This window comes from Symphalangus syndactylus, chromosome 8, assembly GCF_028878055.3.
Source record: "Symphalangus syndactylus isolate Jambi chromosome 8, NHGRI_mSymSyn1-v2.1_pri, whole genome shotgun sequence".
In the NCBI taxonomy this organism is placed as follows: domain Eukaryota; kingdom Metazoa; phylum Chordata; class Mammalia; order Primates; family Hylobatidae; genus Symphalangus; species Symphalangus syndactylus.
In genome coordinates, this window is record NC_072430.2 from 107,946,411 (window position 1) to 107,969,000 (window position 22,590).

At 40.9% G+C, this 22,590-nt stretch overlaps 2 protein-coding genes across 9 annotated transcripts in view; one reads left to right on the plus strand and one right to left on the minus strand.

The window, feature by feature from the left end:
- Positions 1 to 3,165, plus strand: part of ABI2 (abl interactor 2) — a 181,992-nt gene extending 178,827 nt beyond the window's left edge. Inside the window, exon 15 of the mRNA XM_063644917.1 lies at positions 3,026 to 3,165. The gene's annotated coding sequence lies outside the window, so the exon portion shown is untranslated. The remainder of the gene's footprint in view (positions 1 to 3,025) is intronic.
- RAPH1 (Ras association (RalGDS/AF-6) and pleckstrin homology domains 1) overlaps positions 1 to 22,590 on the minus strand; it is a 109,286-nt gene that overhangs the window by 65,564 nt on the left and 21,132 nt on the right. For 2 of the 8 annotated variants that reach the window (XM_055290245.2, XM_055290244.2), the window contains exon 1: positions 9,203 to 12,539. The exons of 5 other annotated variants lie outside the window; for them this stretch is intronic. In XM_055290245.2, the coding sequence (XP_055146220.1) occupies positions 9,203 to 9,292 (90 nt within the window). In that variant the 5' untranslated portion in view covers positions 9,293 to 12,539. Of the gene's footprint in view, positions 1 to 9,202; positions 12,540 to 22,590 lie in introns of those variants that run through there. One more of the 8 variants, XM_055290247.2, reaches the window with a different exon arrangement.

Here is a 22,590-nt window from a genome sequence, read left to right on the forward strand (position 1 = left end):
AGAAACATAAAATTAACAGAAATTTTGGAAGTATCTATTGAACATTAACTACTTATGTTATTTTGCCAATTTTGTCCTATTTTCAATTTGTCCTTATGTGGATTAGCTTAACAAAAAAAAAAAAAAAAACTGGCTGGGTGCAGTGGCTCACGCCTGTAATCCCAGCACTTTGGGAGGCCAAGGCGGATGGATCACCTGAGGTCAGGAGTTCGAGACTAGCATGGCCAAGATGGTGAAACCCTGTCTCTACAAAAATTAGCTGGGCATGGTGGTGGGCGCCTGTAATCCCAACTACTTGGGAGGCCGAGGCAGGAGAATCACATGAACCCAGGAGCCATAGGTTACAGTGAGCAAAGATCGTGCCATTACTCTCCAGCCTGAGCGACAAGTGAAACTCCATCTCAAAGAAAAAAAAAAACTTAAGAAACTTACTCACAGACTTTCCCAAAAAAACTTAGGTCCTACAACATTTCTTAAAGAATTCACACTCTAAAACCACTCTCCATTCTCTAAATGCTGATGTTGATGAACTTTATTCTCTAATTCCCCAATACAGCTTAATTTCCACTAACCATACACATCAAATGAGGTGCACCCAGACATTTTCTTATTGGCTAGGCACCATCTTGGGTCAGCAAATCTAGTAGGGAAATGCATTTCTGCTTGCCAATTCCTTGACATCCACACCCTACCCATCCTAAAAATCGTTTGTATTATAATTGCTACATATCGCCAAATAAATCACCATTCTATACCTGAATTTTCCAAACATAATGCCCCTACTAGAAACAATGACATCAGAAAATAATCTAATGGTCAACTGTCCTTCCAATCAAAGGGAAGAAAAATTAAAGAAAACAACTTATAAATCATCAAAAAAATAATTTGGATTTAAAAATGGATAGCTTCTAACATAATGCTCTTCCTTAAAGGTATCTAAATAGGCCCAAGGAAACTATAATGCATACTATAACAAATCCTATTATTCTATGATTATAATATTAGGTACTTTGGGGGGAATATATTGAGGTTTTACTTAAATTCCTTGCTCCATTACATGTAAGGGAAACTATGTCCTGAAAGAGTAAACGTACCCTACCACAAATAAAGTTCACTCCCCAAAGCACAGATGTACTGAAGATAGAATAAAATCCAAAGTCATTCACAGATTGACAATGGCCTGTCCAATCCTAACCTTCAGGGATCTCTCTTACCACCCTCCCGCCTTCCCCTCCTCCCCCTTCCAGCAACACTGTCCTGCTTGCTAATCCTTGGAACAAAGACTTGCTCCAATGTCCAGCATTTTCAATGTCAGATCCTTTGACTAGAACTCTCTCCTCCAGACAGCTGCATGGCTCACTTATTCAAGTCTGCTTATGTGACCATTCTAACAAAAGAGTCCACCTTCCTTGATACTTCCGGTCTTTTTTATTCGCAGCACCGATCACCATCTGTCCCATTGTCTTTCGTCTTCCACTAGAAGGAAAGCTCCATAGGAGAGCAAGGACTTTGGTTTCCTTCTGTATCTACAATGCTTGGAATGGTGCCTGGCTTATAGCAGGTGTCATTAAATATCTGCTGAATGAGTATCTAACATACAAACACACATATAGTTATATATGTATATATATATTATATATATATATATATAATACATATATATAAAGGATGCACATTTTTTGAAAGGTCCCTAAAGAGCTAGCATGGCCAAAATCCACACACAAAAAAATCAATATAATAAAGGACTGAAATGAACATTAACAGAGTGCTATTCTTCAAGACCAGGTCCTTTATAAGGAACTTGTCATTTGATCTCACAATAACTCTGAGACAGTTGTTACTGATTTATAAATGAAGAAAATTAGGCTAAGAAAGATTAGGTAACGTTTCCCAAGGCTCACATCTAGTCAACAACAGTGTAAGAATTTTGAATCAAGTGTTTGACTTGTTCTTCTGTTATCACTGGTTTTCAAACTCCCAAAGAGGTCCATTTAGCAGCCACCATGTGCATAGATGAGCTTGAAAAGGGTATGCTAAAACAAAACAAAACAAAACAAAACCAAAAAACCCATAACTTTTTTTTTTTTTTAGTTTTTATTTATTTATTTTTTTTTTATTATACTTTAGGGTTTTAGGGTACATGTGCACAATGTGCAGGTTTGTTACATATGTACCCATGTGCCATGTTGATTTCCTGCACCCATTAACTCGTCATTTAGCATTAGGTGTATCTCCTAATGTTGTCCCTCCCCCCTCCCCCCACCCCACAACAGTCCCCGGAGTGTGATGTTCCAGTTCCTGTGTCCATGAGTTCTCATTGTTCAATTCCCACCTATGAGTGAGAACATGTGGTGTTTGGTTTTTTGTCCTTGCGATAGTTTACTGAGAATGATGAAAGACACATGCACACGTATGTTTATTGCGGCACTATTCACAATAGCAAAGAGTTGGAACCAACCCAAATGTCCAACAACGATAGACTGGATTAAGAAAATGTGGCACAGATACACCATGGAATACTATGCAGCCATAAAAAATGATGAGTTCGTGTCCTTTGTAGGGACATGGATGAAACTGGAAAACATAACTTTTATTCATTCATTCAACAACTATTTACTGAGCAGCTACCACAGGCCAGGCACTATTCTAGGTACTAAGAAAAGCAGTGAAACAAGTGAGATAAAGTCCCTTTCCTAGTGGATCCTTAGTCTATTGGCATGAAGAATGAAGGAGAGTCAGCTATAGAAATCTAGGGAAGAATGAGTATAGAAAACAACCAAAGACTGAGGTAAGAATAAGCCATGTATATTCAACGCAAGATTATACTATGGCTGGAGCCCAGTGACCTAGTAAAAGAGTAGTAGAATCTGAAGTCAGAGAGGCAGACAGGGAATACAGCATCTATGACCTGGTAAGCTTAGTAAACTGTTAGGGTTTTATTCTAAGTCCCTTCTTTACATATAAGCAGGGTCTTGGTATAATGGCATTCATGCTTTTTAAAAAGATCACTCAAATTGCTTTACAGTGAAAAGACTGTAAGGATGGTAAGAACTAGATGAGACCAAGAAGACTACTGCAATGGTCCTGCTGAGAAATGATAAAGACCTCAACTAAGTGGATGGAGATGAACGACGGAGATAAAGACGATGATGATAGCTAATATTTATTGAATAAATATGGATCAGGCATTATTCCAAGTGTAGTACATGTATTAATTCATTTAACCCTTATAATAACCCTATAAAGTAGGTACTATTAAGCCATTTACTGATGAAACTGAGAAGGTACATAGGTTGCCATGGCTGCAGAGGCAGAATTCAAACTTAAGATAGTTATCACTACTACCCAGGTTCTTAACTATTGTATAATATTGTCTCTCCCTGAGATGAAATGAAGTAATGTGGCAAAACTCAAGATATTTTTCTGCAGTAAAGTCAAAAGAACTTAATGAAAAACTAAATGGGGGGAAAGAAAAGAGAAATCAAGGATAATGCCTAGATTTCTGGTTTTAGTAAGTGGGTGGTGATTACATCGACTAAGACTAGTGAGAAGCAAGTTGGGGGAAGAGTTGGATTCTGTTTTGAAGATAGAGTAGTGATGTCTAGCAAACATCCAACTAGGAAAACTATGAGGAAAGGTTAAGACTCAGCTGATATGAAGGCTTAGTTTAATCTATTATTTTGAAACCATATTACAGAAAAATCATAGAATACAGCTAATAATGATTTAACTAGTATTTTAAACTCATTTACATGTACTTTATTCATGAAAAATAGAAATAATGGGAGAATGATCTACTTACTGCTTATACACTGGTTGGTTTCATTTTACCAATAACAGTAAGTAACTGTGCCCAATTATTACAGGTTAAAACCTGTATATAGTAAGCTCCACTATGCATAATGAAGCTATCTATTCAGTATTCTTTAGTATGAAACAATATTATTCCTGCTAAATTTTCCATGAAGTTATTTATTCAAGCCTATTTTCCCTATTAACTTTCCTCTCAGGAGATATTTTGGTTTACTACTCAATATCCTCATTGTAAAACAAAACAGTGATTATCAAGAAGGTTGAGCTTAGATTAGGGCTTAAAAATTTGGTTAAATACATTACATATAGGGCAATTATAAACGGCAAAAGACAAGATGTATATTTGTGAGAATGTCATGAGATTGATTCAAAGAGAACTAAAGTGGGATCTTGAAAGCCAAGCCTATTTTTTTTTGCCCGAAGCAACTGGATTCTTTTTTTTTTTTTTAAATGATGGGGTCACCCAGGCTGGAGTGCAGTGGCACTAACACATCTCACTGAAGCCTGGACCTCCCAGGCTCAGGCAATTCTCTTGTCTCAGCCCCCCAAGTAGCTGGGACTACAGGCATGCACAACCACACCAGGATAATCCTTTGTACTTCTTTGTAGAGATGGGATTTCGCCAGATTGCCTAGGCTGGTCTTGAACTCCTAAACTCAGGCAATCCTCCGGCATTGGCCTCCCAAAGTGCTGGGATTACAGGCGTGAGCCACCGCACCCAGCCAACAACTGGATTCTTAAGCATAGAAATTAAAGAGTCAGGGGCAGAAACGCATTTTATCAGAGAACACAACTGTGTATAAGAGTTTTTACACGCCTGTAATCTCAGCATTTTGGGAGGCTGAGGCAGGTGGATCACCTGAGGCCAGGAGTTCAAGACCAGCCTGGCCAACATGGCAAAACTCCGTCTCTACTAAAAATACAAAAAAATTAGGGTGTGGTGGCACATGCCTATAATCCCAGCTACTCGGGAGACTGAGGCATAAGAATTCCTTGAATCCAGGAGGCAAAGGTAGCAGTGAGTGGACATCGTGCTACTGCACTCCAGTCTGGGTGACAGAGTGAGACTCTGTCTCAAAAAAAAAAAAAAAAAAAAAAAAGTTTTTTTTGTTGTTGTTGTTGTTTTTTGAGATGGAGTTTTGCTCTTGTCGCCCAGGCTGGAGTGCAATGACACGATCTCGGCTAACTGCAACCTCCGCCTCCTGGGTTCAGGTGATTCTCCTGCCTCAGCCTCCTGAGTACCTGGGATTACAGGCATGCACCACCATGCCCGGCTAATTTTGTGTTTTTAGTAAAGACAGGGTTTCGCCATGTTGGCCACGCTGGTCTCAAACTCCTGACCTCCATCCAGGTGATCTGCCCACCTCAGCCTCCCAAAGTGCTGGGGATTACAGGCGTGAGCCACCATGCCTGGCTGAATAAAAAAGTTTTTAGAGCAGGGAAAGACCATTAGAAGGCTACTGCAGACATTAGGTAGAGATAATTCACAAAATTGAAGTCCTGAGCGAAAATACAACTTACGCAAGTCACATACTCAGAGTAGCAAGAAAATTACGTGGCATATAGTCAGGGTGCCTTAATTATTGAGCTCTTTTGGTCCTGTTAATAATTCAAAAAAATTGCTTTTTGCAAAAATAAGTACTCTAAACTTAAAACCACATGAACACTCTCAGATACAGGAGAGCAGAGTACTATTAGAGCCATTTCCATGGGTTTAATAGGAAATGGGTCTAGAGTGCTCAATGTTCCAAAGACACAAGAGAAGCTTTGATTTCACTGAACATTCACAGTACATCTGCTATGTGCCAGACACTGGAGGAACAGAGATGAACATGACAACCTCTGTCCTCAAGGAACATATAATCTAGTAGGGAACAGAAAAGGAAACCAACAATGATGAAACACTCTGTTAAGTGCTATACAAGATGTATGTTAAGTGAGCGTAGTTTAACTCAGTTTGAGAAGATAGGAAAGTGGTGATGCTTCAGTGGAGACCTGAAGAATGAATATGTAAGAGAAAGGAGAAGGGTGTTTTAGGCAGAGGAACCAACATATACAAGGGTATAAAGATGTGAGAACAACATGTTAGAACTCAAAGTGACTTAGCATTTCTGACGCATAGGATGGGTGGTGTAGACTCATGGAAAATGAGGCTGGAGAGGAGGAAGCGGCAAAATCCTAAGCCATATCAAAAACTTTGGACTTTATCCTGTATGGCAATGTTATTCCAATTGTGGTTTGTTGATGGCCTGCATCAAAATTACCTGGGGTGCATCTTTTAAAGTCAGTTTTAAAATGGCCCACTCAAGATCTACTGAATACTAATGTCAAGAGGATGGAATATTTTCAACAAGTTACCCAGGGTATTGCTTATACCCACTTAAGTTTAACAAAGTATAAACAACTATGTTGTTTAATAATTACTGGGAGCTCTTGCAAGACAATAAGTAATGCCTTTTTGTGTAACCACAATTTGGTTAAAGGTAAATGTGGACTCCTTAAATGAGTACTAGAATGAGTATTCCTTAAAACCATAAGGAAATTAGGTACCATGAGGATCCATCATTAACACACCCCAATTACTCTTCTTCCATTACCATAGTCTCATGCTTCCTCTCACAGTTATTCATTTACAAATAAATTTTAGTTCTTTATTTCCAGTTATGTTTCAGTAGCTTTCTCACAAAAATGGTTTTAGAAACACCTCCTATGCTGTTCTAACCTGAAAAATAATTCTAAAGAAAAACATGCACCAGAGAAAGGGGCAGGAGGGAGGTGAAGACTTCCATGTTCAAGGAGTACCCCAACTGTGCAAGTTACAACTGTTGCAAAATAAAAGCAAGAGGAAGGAAACCTAAATCAGACAAGAGAAACAATAAGGAAAAAAAATGTTAAATTTAGTAAGGCACAAAAAGAGGAAGAGGACTCATCAAAAGGAGGAGAGAGGAAGTCAGAGCAGAGAAGGGAAAGGAAAGGAAAGAAGTAGGACACTCATAATGTGAAATGGAAAGAGAATTGTAGGGGATTAATTACTTATCAGATGGGGCAGTGCCTGGTATGCTTGGTTTCTTTCTCTCATGACCTACAACTACACTATTTTAAAACAAGACCTTTAGTTCTGCCGTGAATGAAGTGCTATTATTTATAAATTGCCCAAATGGAAACTGGGAATTTAATAAACAGTCTGGGAAGTTTTAAAAATGAATTTGCAGGACCAGGCATGGTGGCTCACGCTGGTAATCCTAGCACTTTGGGAGGCCAAGGTGGGCAGACTGCTTGAGCCCAGGAGTTTGAGACCAGCCTGGGCCACATGGCGAGACCTCATCTCTTTTTTTTTTTTTTTTTTGAGACGGAGTCTGGCTCTGTGGCCCAGGCTGGAGTGCTGTGGCGTGATCTCGGCTCACTGCAAGCTCCGCCTCCTGGGTTCATGCCATTCTCCTGCCTCAGCCTCCCGAGTAGCTGGGATTATAGGAGCCCGCCACCACGCCCCGCTAATTTTTTGTATTTTTTAGTAGAGACGGGGTTTCACCGTGTTAGCCAGGATGGTCTCGATCTCCTGGCCTCGTGATCCACCCGCCTCGGCCTCCCAAAGTGCTGGGTTACAGGCGTGAGCCACCGCGCCCGGCGGTGAGACCTCATCTCTTAAAAAAATAAAGATAATTTTATAACTTTTGCTCTTAATTTATAAGGTAGATGAGTTTAAAAAAAAAAAAAAGTTAAAAGTTGCTTTTTATATATCCATCACTGAAGTTTCCTCTGTAGATTAGTGACCCTCAATAGAAAGGGCCTACAGAGAGGTTCTACTTAGGATCCAAACCTTCGAAAATACTCTGCCTACAAAGAATCAAGCTAAGCATTATGCGAAAAAAAAAAAAAGGCAAAAAACAAATTCCATAACTTCAAAGAACATTAATACTAACTGTGGGAGAACAGGGCTCACTGCAGCCTTGACCTTCTGGGCTCAAGCAGTCCTCCTGCCTCAACCTCCCTGAGTAGCTGGGACGACAGATGCAAGATATCCTGATTAACAAAATCTCTAGCAACAAAGTTCCTTTTGTAGACCAGTGCATAAAGCAAATTTAAAGGAAGCTACGGTCTCCTACGTGTTGAAAGGTACTAAGAAGGAAGCAATGTGCTATGCTATTCAGAGGCTTCATAGAAGCAAGCCTGAGTTAACTAGCTACCAGGGAACTTGCATGGATGGCCTGGTCCTCACAGTGAGCTGACACCTGGAACTCAGTTTTGTAAAATTGCCACATGGAACCAAACCTTCCTAACAGAGAGGTATGCTATTCTTGGGCCAGTCATGGTAAATTCTTCTTTACCCAGAGGACAGAGAAGTACTAGGAAAGATGATTTACACCCTTATGCCATCTCTTCGATTTAAGCCTTCATTTCTGACAACCCAGGATGTAACTAACACATCCTCTTCACTATCATCTATATTAACTGTGAAGTAATTTAAGATCATATAATGAAGCATAAAAACAAACTAGAAGTATTTTAACAGTTGGTAGAGATTTTAATGCCTAAGAGTTATAAATCAAATTCAAAGGCAATTTTGTTAATGTTTTATTTATCAGGCACTTAAATGAACCCCTTACAAAAAGAATTTGGGAGGCCAAGGCGGGCAGATCACGAGGTCAGGAGATTGAGACCATCCTGGCTAACACAGTGAAACCCCGCCTCTACTAAAAATACAAAAATTAGCCGGGCGTGGTGGTGGGTGCCCGTAGTCCCAGCTGCTTGGGAGGCTGAGGCAGAAGAATGGCGTGAACCCTGGAGGTGGAGCCTGCAGTGAGCCGAGATCGCGCCACTGCACTTCAGCCTAGGCGACAGAGTGAGACTCCATCCCAAAAAAAAAAAAAAAAGAATTCCTTTTACAGAATGATGAACTAGGCCGGGCACAGTGGTTTACACCTGTAATCCCAGCACTTTGGGAGGCCACGGCAGGCGGATCACCTTAGGTCAGGAGTTCAAGACCAGCCTAACATGGTGAAACCCCATCTCTACTAAAAATACAAAAATTAGCCAGACACAGTGGCCGGCAGGCACCTGTAATCCCAGCTACTTGGGAGGCTAAGGCAGGAGAATCGCTTGATTCCAGGAGGCAGAGGTTGCAGTGAGCCGAGATCCCACCATTGCATTCCAGCCTGGGCGACAGAGCAAGACTCTGTCTCAAAAACAAACAACAACAAAAAAAATATGAACCATATTTTAATGAGAATAAGCATAAGCATTCCTTTATTTACATTAGATTTTCATAATATTGGATATTCTTAATCTATTAAACCCCAAACAGGAACTCCCCATCTGTATTAGTCTGTTTTCATGCTGCTGATAAAGACATACCAGAAGACTGGGAAGAAAGAGGTTTAACTGGACTTACAGTTCCACATAGCTGGGAGGGCCTCAGAATCATGGCGGTGGCAAGACAAAATGTGGAAGAAGCAAAAGTGGAAACCCGTGATAAACCCATCAGATCCCATGAACTTATTCACTATCACAAGATTAGCACAAGAAAGACTGGCCCCCGAGATTCAATTACCTCGCCCTGGGCCCCTCCCACAACACACAGGAATTCTGGGAGATACAATTCAAGTTGAGATTTGGGTGGGGACACAGCCAAACCACACCATTCGGCCCCTCCAAATCTCATATCCTCACATTTCAAAACCAATCATGCCTTCCCAACAGTCTCCCAAAGTCTTAACTAATTTCAGCATTAACCCGAAAGTCCACAGTCCAAAGTCCCATCTAAGACAAGGCAAGTCCCTTCTGCCTATGAGCCTATAAAATCAAAAGCAAGCTAATTACTTCCTAGATACAATGGGGGTACAGGTATTGGGTAAATACAGCCATTCCAAATGGGAGAACTTGGCGAAAACAAAGGGGTTACAGGGCCCATGAAAGTCCAAAATCCAGTGGGGCAGCCAAATTTTAAAGCTCCAAAATGATTTCCTTTGACTCCAGGTCTCACATGCTGGTCATGCTGATGCAAAAGGTGGGTTCCCATGGTCTTGGGCAGTTCCGCCCCTGTTGCTTTGCAGGGTACAGCCTCCCTCCTGGCTGCTTTCATGGGCTGGCATTGAGTGTCTGAGGCTTTTCCAGGTGCACAGTGCAAGCTGTCTGTAGATCTACCATTCTGGGGTCTGGAGGACGATAGCCCTCCAGCTCCACTAGGCAGTGCCCCAGTAGGGACTCTGTGTGGGGGCCCCGACCCCACATTTCCCTTCCACAGTGTCCCAGGAGAGGTTCTCCATGAGAGCCCTGCCCCTGCAGCAAACTTTTGCCTAGGCATCCAGGTGTTTCTATACATCTTCTGAAATCTAGGCTGAAGTTTCTAAACCTCAGTTCTTGTCTTCTGTGCACCTGTAGGCTCAACACCACGTGGAAGCTGCCAAGGCTTGGGGCTTCCACCATCTGAAGCCACAGCCTGAGCTCTATGTTGGCCCCTTTCAGCCACAGCTAGAGTGGCTGGGACACAGGGCACCAAGTCCCTAGGCGGCACACAGCATGGGGACCCTGGGCCCGGCCCATGAAACCACTTTTTCCTCCTGGGCCTCTGGGCCCTGTGATGGGAAGGGGCTGCCGTGAAGGTCTCTGACATGGCCTGGAGACATTTTCCCCATGGTCTTGGGGATTAACATTAGGCTCCTTGCTATTTATGCAAATTTCTGCAGCTGGATTGAATTTCTCCTTAAAAAAAAAAAAAAAAAAAAAGGTTTTTCTTTTCTACTGCATCATCAGGCAGAAAATTTTCTGAACTTTTATGCTGTTTCTCTTTTAAAACAGAATACTTTTAATAGCACCCAAGTCACCTTTTGAATGCTTTGCTGCTTTGAAATTTCTTCCATCAGATACCCTACATCATCTCTCTCAATTTCAAAGTTCTACAAATCTCTAGCGCAGGGACAAAATGCCGCCAGTGTCTTTGCTAAAACATAATGAGAGTCACCTTTGTTCCAGTTCCCAACAAGTTCCTCATCTCCATCTGAGACCACCTCAGCTTGGATCTTATTGTTCATATCACTATCAGCATTTTTGTCAAAGCCATTCAACAAGTCTCTCGGAAGTTCCACACTTTCCTGCATTTTCCTATCTTCTTCTGAGCCCTCCAAACTGTTCCAGCCTCTGCCTGTTACCCAGTTCCAAAGACATGTCCACGTTTTTGGGTATCTTTTCAGCAATGCCACACTCTACTGGTACCAATTTACTGCATTAGTCCATTTTCAGGCTGCTGATGAAGACATACCTGAGATTGGGAAGAAAAAGAGGTTTAATTGGACTTACAGTTCCACATGGCTGGGGAGGTCTCAGAATCATGGCGGGAGGCAAAAGGCACTTCTTACATGGCGGTGGCAAGAGAAAATGTGGAAGAAGCAAAAGTGGAAAGAAACCCCTGACAAACCCATCAGATCTCGTGAGACTTATTCACTATCACAAGACTAGCACAAGAAAGACTGGCCCCCATGATTAAATTACCTCCCCCTGGGTCCCTCCCACAACACAGAGGAATTCTGAGAGATACAACTGAAGTTGAGATTTGGGTGGGAAACAGCCAAACCATATCACTAAAGTGGAAAAAAACAATTTAGTTCAATGCTCTACAAAGAAACCCCTAACATCTCTATAAATAAAAAGTTCTGATTATCTTATAATTAACTATTACACAATATGCCATAAAACATTATCTGAAACCACAGTAGATAAAAAACTACAAAAACTGAAAAACAACAAATAATTAAGATTGTGTTGTTTATATTCCAGCTTCCCAATTTTAAGAGCTGTGAGACAGTAAATTTCTGTTGCTTTAAGCCACTCAGTGTGCAGTAATTTCTTACTGCAGCCCTAGCAAATGAATAGTTACTATACACACACGCACGCACACACACACACACACACGGCTGCTCCACACTTCAGACCTTTTTCTGTTATACCACATAGTGTAGCTATTCAGTTATTTTTGCAGACAGCTGATATTGTGCATGTCCACTCCAGCCTCAACTAGAAGTAGAAGCTGCAACTTCATTCACTCTTAGCGAAAACGGTCTTGAAACTATGGAAAGCCTCACGAGGGAGGCAGCAGTATTTTTCTTCACTTTTGTCCTACCTATTCCCCTACCAGATGGCCAAATGCACTGGCAAGAAATCCAATCCCAGAGGCAACCCATGCTTTGAGAGGAAAGGGTGCCAAATAGCTGTAGCCTATAGCTTGGAAGTCATTTGGATTAGGTATTGAATTATCAGTATAAATAAACTCAAGGTTTCAAACAGACAAAAAGATGGACAGAAATAAAGACAGAGATATGTGTATATGTGTTTGTAGGTATGTCCACTGAAAAAGCCTGGTGGCAATGACACCAGGTAATTAATTAGCACACTTAGTTCCCAGTTTTAGGTTTCAAAATACTGTATATACTCTACACAAAAAGTAATAGGTACCTGGAGTAATAATTCCAGGGCTGGGCAGGGAAAAAAACAAGATGAGATCTTGCAGCGAGCCGAGATCATGCCACTGCACACTCCAGCCTGGGTGACAGAGACTCCGTCACAAACAAACAAACAAACAAACAAAAAAAACAAGATGAGCCTCTAGAACACCATCTCGTGGCAAAAAAGTCCTCAATTAATGATAGGCACATGTCAAATGGACATGGGAACTAGCCTGAAGGCCCAGATCAGAGGCCTAATCTGTGAAAAGTTAAATATTGAAATAAATTATGATAGAAACAAATTATAATCCACTGAATAAAATCCATATATATATATTTATATTTTGGGTATATATATGGCATATTTTTATATATATATAATATATATATATAAAGATATATATATATATAAAATATATATATATATTTTTTTAGATGAACTTTCACTCTGGGTTGCCCAGGCTGGAGTGCAATGGCACAATCTCAACTCATTGCAACCTCCACCTCCCAGGTTCAAGTGATTCTCCTGCCCCAGACTCCCAAGCAGCTGGGATTACAGGCGCCTGCCACCACACCTGGCTAATTTTTTTATTTTTAGTAGAGACAGGGTTTCACCATGTTGACCAGGCTGGTCTTGAACTCCTGACCTCAGGTGATCCACCCACCTTGGCCTCCCAAAGTGCTGGGATTACAGGTGTGCGCCACCGTGCCTGGCCATAAAATCCATAGTGAATTAAATAAAATATACACAGTAAAGAAGAAAGCTCTTCCTTACTGTAGAATGCCAACTACTTAATGTAGATGAAATGACAAAAAAAATCACCATTTTGCAACCACTGTTATAATTACTAAGTATTTATTTTAAAAGTAATTTAAAAACCAAGTTGCTAAGTTTTAAAAAATCAAGGCAAGAATCATCAATAGAGGCTAAAACTAGTAGGTGAAAATTTGATGACATATACTCTCAAAATATCTCCCCACAAATTACTCAGAAGACAACCTTAACCAAGTGACCAAAATATCATCACTACAGAGGCAAACCAACATCAGAGGGTTCCAGTTATAATGCATTGGGAAGGATATAACATCACTGTAGTATTCCTGCAAAAAATGCAGTACCTGAATCAAATCATAAGAGACATTTTACAAAATAATTGGCCAACACTTTTCAATCATGTGATGGCCAAGAAACAAAGAAAAGCTAAGGTAATGTTCCATATTCAATGGAACTTAAAGAGACATGACAACTAAACACAATGCTTGAACCTGGACTGGATCTTAGACCCAGGGAAAATACCTAAACATAGCCATAAGGACAATGTTGGAACAGTTGACAAAATATGACTGTGGATTAGACCACAGTATTGAATCAATGTTACATTTCCTGATTTTGATAACAGTTTTGCAGTGACATAAGAGAACATCTTTGATCTTAAGAAATATACACTGAGGCTGGGCGCGGTGGCTCACGCCTGTAATCCCAGCACTTTGGGAGGCTGAGGCGGGCGGATCACGAGGTCAGGAGATCAAGACCATCCTGGCTAACATGGTGAAACCCCGTCCCTACTTAAAAAAAAAAAAAAAAAAAAAAATACAAAAAAATTAGCCAGGCGTGGTGGTAGCGGGCGCCTGTAGTCCCAGCTACTCGGGAGGCTGAGGCAGGAGAATGGCGTGAACCCGGGAGGCAGAGCTTGTAGTGAGCTGAGATAGTGCCACTGCGCTCCAGCCTGGGTGGCAGAGCGAGACTGTGTCTAAAAAAAAAATATATACACACACACACACACACACTGGGGTTACAGGCATGCATCACCATGTCCAGCTAATTTTGTATTTTTAGTAGAGACAGGGTTTCTCCACGTTGGTCAGGCTGGTCTCGAACTCCCAACCTCAGGTGATTCGCCTGCCTCGGCCTCCCAAAGTGCTGGAATTACAGGCGTAAGCCACCACGCCTGGCCTGGAGGTTGTTTATATTCTTCTTACAACTTTTCTGTAAGTTTGAAATTACAGTTGTCCCTTGGCACCAGGGGGACTGGTTCCAGGACCTCTGCCTATACCCAAATCATGCATACTCAAGTCCAGTAAACCCTCCATATATGTAGGTTTCACATCACCACAATGATCCATGTTTGGTTGAAAAAAAATCTGCATACAAGCAGACCCACACAGTTCAAATCTGTGTTGTTCAAGTGTCAACAGTATATCAAAATAAATTAAGAGATAGAGAGATGAAGGAGGAGAGATAAAAGAAAAAACAGTCGTTACCCTCAGAAAGCTATAATTAGGAAAACAGTGTGTTAACAAATAGATCATCTAGGCCGGGCGCAGTGGCTCACGCCTGTAATCCCAGCACTTTGGGAGGCCGAGGTGGTCGGATCACAAGGTCAGGAGATCAAGACCATCCTGGCTAACACGGTGAAACCCCGTCTCTACTAAAAATACAGAAAATTAGCCAGGCGAGGTGGCGGGCGCCTGTAGTCCCAGCTACTCGGGAGGCTGAGGCAGGAGAATGGCATGAACCCCGGGGGGCGGAGCCTGCAGCGAGCTGAGATCGCGCCACTGCACTCCAGCCTGGGTGACAGTGAGACTCTGTCTCAAAAAAAAAAAAAAAAAAAAAACGAAAAACAAATAGATCATCTAAATTTCAGAAATAAATTTAAGGAAAAGGAAAAAAGCTATAAAACACTTTTACTAAATTAATACGTTTAGTCTAAGGACACTGAGAAATAATTGTGTATTTCTCCAATATATGGTTTTTATTACGTATGCATATGTTCCCTTTCCTAAAGTATATTTGCCTTGCTTACTGTTAACCTTTTCAGCTTATTTATAAAAATTTTGCAACTTAGAAAAATATTTATTCATCAGATATCCTTTCACAGATGCAAAAAGAGTCATTTCTAACCTTCAAATTTAAAATAATGTTTTTTTTTTTTTTTTTTTTTTAAGAGAGAGTCTCGCTCTGTCACTCAGGCTGGAGTGTGGTGGCACCATCTCGGCTCACTGCAACCTCTGCCTCCCAGGTTCAAGTGATTCTTGTGCCTCAGCCTCCCGAGTAGCTGGAATTACAGGCGCGCACCACCACACCTGACTAATTTTTGTATTTTTATAGAGACAGGATTTTGTCATGTTGGTCTCAAACCCCTGGCCTCAAGGGATCTAACCACCTTGGCTTCCCAAAGTGCCTGGATTACAGGCATGAGACACCATACCCGGCCCTAAAAAAATAAGTAATTTTTTTAAAAGTTCGTTAACATCACAAGTAGGTCAGAAAAAAATCAGAATTCGGTTCCAAATCCAAAGCTAGTATTTAATTAAATTGAAATGCTTACACTAAATACAGACTTCAAGATGGGTATTTTTAAAGATGTTTTGATTATTAAAACTGTGTTACTTTTGTTACTGTCAGAACAAAAGGAGTAAAACAGTAAAACACTATTTTGCATTATTCATTAACATATTTCCTGACCTCTTCCCAACATCCAGATAGTAGGTATTACTAAAGTTGATCAAATATCCCCCACTGCTATAGTTTGGATGGGTATCCCTGCAAATCTCATGTCAAATAGTAATCCCTAATGTTGGAGGTGGCGCCTGGTGTGAGGCGATTGGATCGTGGGGGTGGTTTCTCATGAGTAGTTTAATACCATCCCCTTGGTGCTGTCCTCTCAATAGTGAGTTCTTGTGAGATGTGGTCATTTAAAAGTGTGTGGCACCTCCCCACTAGTCTTGCTCCTGCTCTGGCCACATCACCTGCCTTGTTCCCCCTTCACCTTCTACCATGATTGTATAAGCTTTCTGAGGCCTCCCCAGAAGCCGAGCAGATGCCAGCATCATGCTTCCTGTATAGCCTGCAGAACCATGAGCCAATTAAACCTCTTTTCTTTATAAATTATCCAGTCTCAGGTATTTCTTTATAGTAATATGAGAATGGCCTAATACATACAACCAAAAAAGCTTCAAGATGTCTGCTTTCTGTTTCTATCTCATAAATGTAAAATTCCTAGGAAAGACATTTTACCACTCATTACTGATAAAAGATACATTTAATACTGTTGGCGCCTGCCTGTAATCCCAGCTGCTCAGGCTAAGGTAGGAAAATCACTTGAACCTGGGAGGTGGAGGTTGCAGTGAGCTGAGATCGTGCCACTGCCCTCCAGCCTGGGCGACAGAGTGAGACTCCGCCTTAAAATAAATAAATAAATAAATAAATAAAATAAAGTTTTAGGACAGGCAAAACTGAGCCATAGTGATAGAAATCAGAACAGAGGTTGCCCAGGGGAAGAGGGTGGGAGATGAGAGATAGCAAAGGGTCTGGAGGAAACACACAATCAACCAAACCATCAAAATAAAAGTCACACTGCTAAACTAAGAGCAATTCATCAGGGTTGGTGCCAGGAGGTTCAACTGTTTTTCCAATTCCATGCCTTCTTTTCCTATCTATAACCACTATCTTGGCTCAGATCTATGTTATATTATCCTCAGATTATTCTAGCAAGTTCCTAACTGACCTCTCTTCTTTAATCCATCACTGTCAGATTAATCTTTCTTGAAGACTCTTTTCACGTCATGATTTTGCTCAAACACCCAAAACAGTTCCTCGTGACATTCTGAATTAAGTATAAACTTTGCATCAAATGACTTTAGATTCTCTCTGACACGGGCTTGATGTAAATTTTCAATCATATTCTCCAAATATAAGCCATGCTTTCTCAATTTGACTTTTAAATTTTCAACCTGACTGCAACATCTCAACCTGTCAAAAAAAAGTCACAGAAAGCATTTCTGCCTCCCCAAAATACCATTAAAATGACAATAAACAGTTTCAAAAAAGAATAAACTTGTAAGGACATGGAAACAGGAGATGGCAAAGGCATTAACAGACGAGATTCTGGCAAATTTCTGGAAGACAAAAACAGGTAGAATCATACAGACGGATGAACCAAAACAGTAAGAGCCACTGCTCAGAGCAAGCATTTTCCCTCAACATTTGTTCAACAGATATGTCTTAAGTACATACCACATGCCAAACGCTCACTGCTCTAGGAGTTCAGGTACAGCTATAAATATTACAGTGAGGGACGTGCTGACATTGAACTTACATTCTAGTCAAAGGAGAGAAATATAAAACAAAAAAGATAGTGACAAGTGTGATAATTAAACTAGGGTGTGGAGAGTGACCAGGTGGCTGCTTTAGATTTGATCAACAGAGAAAGCCTGAGTTGTGATATTTCAGCTGAGATACTAATGTACTAATGACAAGAATCAGACATGCAAAGCTCAGAGAGAAGAGCACTTCAAGTAGAGGGTACAGATTTGGCAAAGGACAGATCACGCAAGGATTTGTAAACTGAGAAAAAGAGTTTGGATTTTTTTTTTTTTTTTAGAAATTAGAATACTTTATTATAAATATTTTCAGAATATAAACTGATTTTGTATCAAGATTCTTTTAAACTTTAGAAACATTATGTAACCTAAGATTATAATGTATTTCACTTTCCACTTTCCAGCCTAGAAAATACACTGCAAGTTAGATCTAATAAAGGAGAAAAAAATTGCTTCATAGAGAAAAACCAATGAACATAAAATACCCAACTCAAAACTATACCAAACCCAATCAAGAAACAGATTGTGCAAAGGTCATTAATCCTCCAATTCAAAATAAATAACCTCCCAAAAGAAAATAATTCCACCATCGAAGCAATTTGATGAATAAAAGCAGAGTCACTTTCATTAAAGGAAATTACACTATATGTCAAAAAAATGTAATAATGCTTTTAGAAAATGAGGAAAAGTAATTTCTGTGTTGGAGAGCAAGCATGCTAAACACTTTCTGTTCACTAGGCCTCTTATGTGAGTTTGGATTTTATACTAAAGAAATCCTCGGCTGGGCACAGTGGCTCACGCCTGTAAACCCAGCACTTTGGGAGGCTGAGGCGGGCAGATCACCTGAGGTCAGGAGTTTGAGACCAGCCTGACCAACATGGAGAAACCCTGTCTCTACTAAAAATACAAAATTAGCCGGGCGTGGTGGCACATGCCTGTAATCCCAGCTACTAGGGAGGCTGAGGCAGGAGAATGGCTTGAACCTGGGAGGCGCAGGTTGCAGTGAGCCGAGATCATGCCACTGCACTCCAGCCTGGGCCACAGAGCAAGAATCCATCTCAAAAAAAAAAAAAAAAAAAAAGTCCTCTTGAGGTTCTTGAGGGTAATAGGAAGTAATCCCTTACCAAAGGCTGTAGTAGAGGTAGGGACCATTCATAAAGAAGCCATAGGATTAAGAGAATAGAAATGGGAAAAAGGATGCTCTGCAGGACAGCAGAGAGTATTCTCCAGGGTGGCATCCCCCAGGCAATTAAGACATTTTCTTCCAGGGTCACTGAAACTACAAAAACAACTCTCAAGCCTGGGATGCAAATTCAAATACCTGCAGGGGTCAGGCAGCCAATATACATACTGGTGGTGGTAGTTAGATATAAACCAATAGGGAGTGGTGAGGTCTGAGAACTGTGACAGCATACCTCAGCTAAAAACACTAGAATTTTTCTTTTTTTAAGTTTATTCTGGAATTAAGAGAGTGGTAAAGGTTGCATGACCTTGTGAATGTAATAAAACTCACTGAGTGTACACTTTAAAAGAGTAAATGTTTGGGAGGGTGAGGCAGGAGGATTGCTTGAGCCCAGGAGTTCGAAACCAGCCTGGGCAATATAGCGAGACTCTGTCTGTATTAAAAAATAAATTTAAAAAAAGAGTAAATATTATGTATATCTCAATTTAAAAAAACTAAAAGTTTAAATGTGTGCTAGTTAAAGAAGAGAAGAGTTAGATACCACTTCCTCTGAGAAGCCCATGAACTTTGTACCTCTCTATGGCATTTATAGCTAATCAGCTTTGTATTATGTGGTGGTTATTTATGCACTTGCCTTATCAGCCTCCACACCCAACTAGATTGCAAGCTCTGGAAAGAGAGAGACCATATGGTTCTCATTTTTCACCCCAGAGCAACTACCACAAAAATATATTTTCTTGATGCAAATTTCGACTTTTTTCTGCCAAATATTTCTAATTAAAGATGACTCAAAGCTAAAGGTACATTTCTTTAAAAAAAAAAAGTGGCCAATTTATCTGGTTCTAGTTTAAAGAAATATTAATCAAAAGAAACCAACACATTCCAAAATTAATTTCCCTATCAACAGAGGAATGGTTAGGAAAAATCAGAAAATTCTGCAATGCACTTTAGCTTCAGAAGAATATTTTAATAATATTTCTATAAGGCTATTTCAAGGCATATGATTTGATTCAATAGCTGTGTTAAAGACTCTCTGGTAAAAATTAACAAATGACTATTAGTAAGGGATCTTGCACCTGACAGAAACCCAACTCAAACTAGTTCTAACAAGGCATCTATTCAAAGTATAATTATCAGTACATTTGTCACAATGTTTGTCCTCTCCACTTCTTTAATCTCCCTTTCTCTTCCCTTCCAGGGTTTCATTCCAAAATTCTCTACCTTCTTTACATTTCCATTTCCCATGTCTTTGCTGTCTCCCCATTTTAACCTATGAGTTCTCTTTCAGTATCCCTTTAAAAAGCTACTCCCAATTCCTACATATGAAAAACCAAAATCCACGCAGTCGCTAAAAGAGACTAAGAATTGGCCAGGCACGGTGGCTCATGCCTGTAATCCCAGCACTTTGGGAGGCAGAGGTGGGGGGATCACAAGGTCAAGAGATTGAGACCATCCTGGCCAATATGGTAAAACCCTGTCTCTACTGAAAATACAAAAAAAAATTAGCAGGGTGTGGTGGCGTGCACCTATAGTCCCAGCTACTCGGGAGGCTGAGGCAAGAGAATCGCTTGAACCCAGGAGGCAGAGGTTGCAGACAGCCGAGATCGCACCAATGCACTCCAGCTTGGTGACAGAGTGAGACTCTGTCCCAAAAAAAACAAAAAAGAATTAAGCAGAATATGGGCCAGGGGTGGTGGCTCACACCTATAATCTCAACATTTTGGGAGGCCCAGGCAGGCGGACCACTTGAGGTCGGAAGTTGGAGCCCAGCCTGGCCAACATGATGAAACCCTGTCTCTACTAAAAACACAAAAATTAGCTGGGTGTAGTGGTGCACACCTGTGGTCCCAGCTACTTGGGAGGCTGAGGCAGGAGAACTGCCTGAACCTGGGAGGGAGAGGTTGTAGTGAGCTAAGATTGTGCCACTGCACTCCAGCATGGGTGACAGAGTGAGAGTCTGTCTCAAAAAAAAAAAAAAAAAAAACCCAAAAAACAAAAAACAAACAGAAATTCTCCCTCCATGTTTGTATGCCTTAACATTTTATTCCACCAAGAGTAAAAAATCCAACCAGAGATGGATCATTATTACTGACATTAATGAGACACGAATGGAAATAAGATAGAATTTAACAGTCGAAAATTGCCTTGGGTGACAAGAATAGTCTAAAAAAGTTATTGAAATTTTTGGAATGAGTTTGTTGGGTATTTAAACGACACATGCTAAACATCCCTTACCTTTTTTTTTTTTTTTTGAGACAGAGTCTTGCTCTGTCATCCAGGCTGGAGTACAGCGGTGCGATTTTAGCTCACTGCCACCTCCGCCTCCCAGGTTCAAGCGATTCTCCTTGCCTCGGCCTCCCAAGTAGCTGGGATTACAGGCACATGCCACCACGCTCGGCTAATTTTTTGTATTTTTTAGTAGAGACAGGGTTCACTGTGTTAGCCAGGATGGTCTGGATCTCCTGACCTGGTGATCCGCCCACCTTGGTCTCCCAAAGTGCTGGGATTACAGGTGTGAGCCACTGCGCCCGGCCATCCCTTAACATTTTAACACAAATTCTGGTTCATAAGAAATCTCAAATAGGTAAATCTTTCATGTTTATGTCCTAAGTTTGAATGAGTAAAAACAGACTTTCATTATCTTACACAATTGAAAAGGTTAGTTTAATAAACAGTTTGCCAGATCTCCCTAGTTATCTAGGACTAAACAAGGAATCAGGAGATTTGAAATTCTTGTCTTAATTCTGCCACTAACTAGCTAGAACTTTGCGTTAAAGCATTTAAATCCTTAGCCCTCATTTTCTTAATCTGCAGAAAAATGGGGTGGGGAATAGATGAACTAGTTGATACCAAAGATTTCCTCCACTCCTCCAACCCATTCTATTTTTGTCTGAATTTCTACTATTTAATTACTGACTTCACTCTCAATTTTCTTCCTATTTATCAGTCTTTTCTCTCCAATCTTTTTTTTTTTTTTTTTGAGACGGAGTCTTGCTCTGTCGCCCAGGCTGAAGTGCAGTGGTGTGATCTCGGCTCACTGCAAGCTCCACCTCCCAGGTTCACGCCATTCTCCTGCCTCAGCTTCCCGGGTAGCTGGGACTACAATCCACCACATTATGACCTGCCCGAGATTCTATTTAAAAAAAAAAAAAAAAAAAAAAAAAAAAAGACCAGGGGCAGTGGCTCACACCTGTAATGCCAGCACTTTGGGAGACTGAGGTGGGCAGATCACTTGAGGTCAGGAGTTTGAGACCAGCTGGCCAACATGGTGAAACCCCGTCTCTACTAAAAATACAAAAATTAGCCAGGTGTGGTGGCAGGCGCCTATAATCCCAGCTACTTGGGAGGCTGAGGCAGGAGAATCGCTTGAGCCTGGGAGGCAGAGGTTGCAGTAAGCTGAGATCACGCCACTGCACTACAGCCCAGGAGACAAAGCAAGACTCAGTCTCAAAAAAAAAAAAAAAAAAAAAAAACAAAAACCAACAACCAAAAAAATTATATAGAGACTCTGTCGCCCAGGCTGGAGTGCAGTGGTGTGATCTCAGCTCACTGCAGACTCCACCTCCTGGGTTCAAGTGATTCTCCTGCCTGAGCCTCCAGAGTAGCTGCGATGACAGGCGCACCACCACACCCAGCTAATTTTTGTATTTTTAATAGAGACAGGATTTCACCATGTTGGCCAGGCTGGTCTCAAACTCCTGGCCTCAAGTGATCACCTGCCTCGGCCTCCCAAAGTGCTGGGATTGCAGGCATGAGCCACCACACCTGGCCCTCTCTCCAATCTTAATTCCGGAGTAAGGTATCTGCTGCCAGCTACTCTTTACTCTATTACTTAAGGGGAGGGAGCAGTTTAGGGAGCCAGCTTTCCCACCTTCATAGTCCAAAGATAGCCACAGTTATCTCTGCTCTGCCCCAGTTCAAATGAAGTCTCAGGAGTTTAGAAATTGTCTGAGGTGCTTTGACTTCTAATTTAATACTTTTAGGGGTTTTTTTTGGTTTTGTTTTTGGTTTTATTCTCTGTGTATTCATTTGTTTGAATAGTTAATATGGTCATGG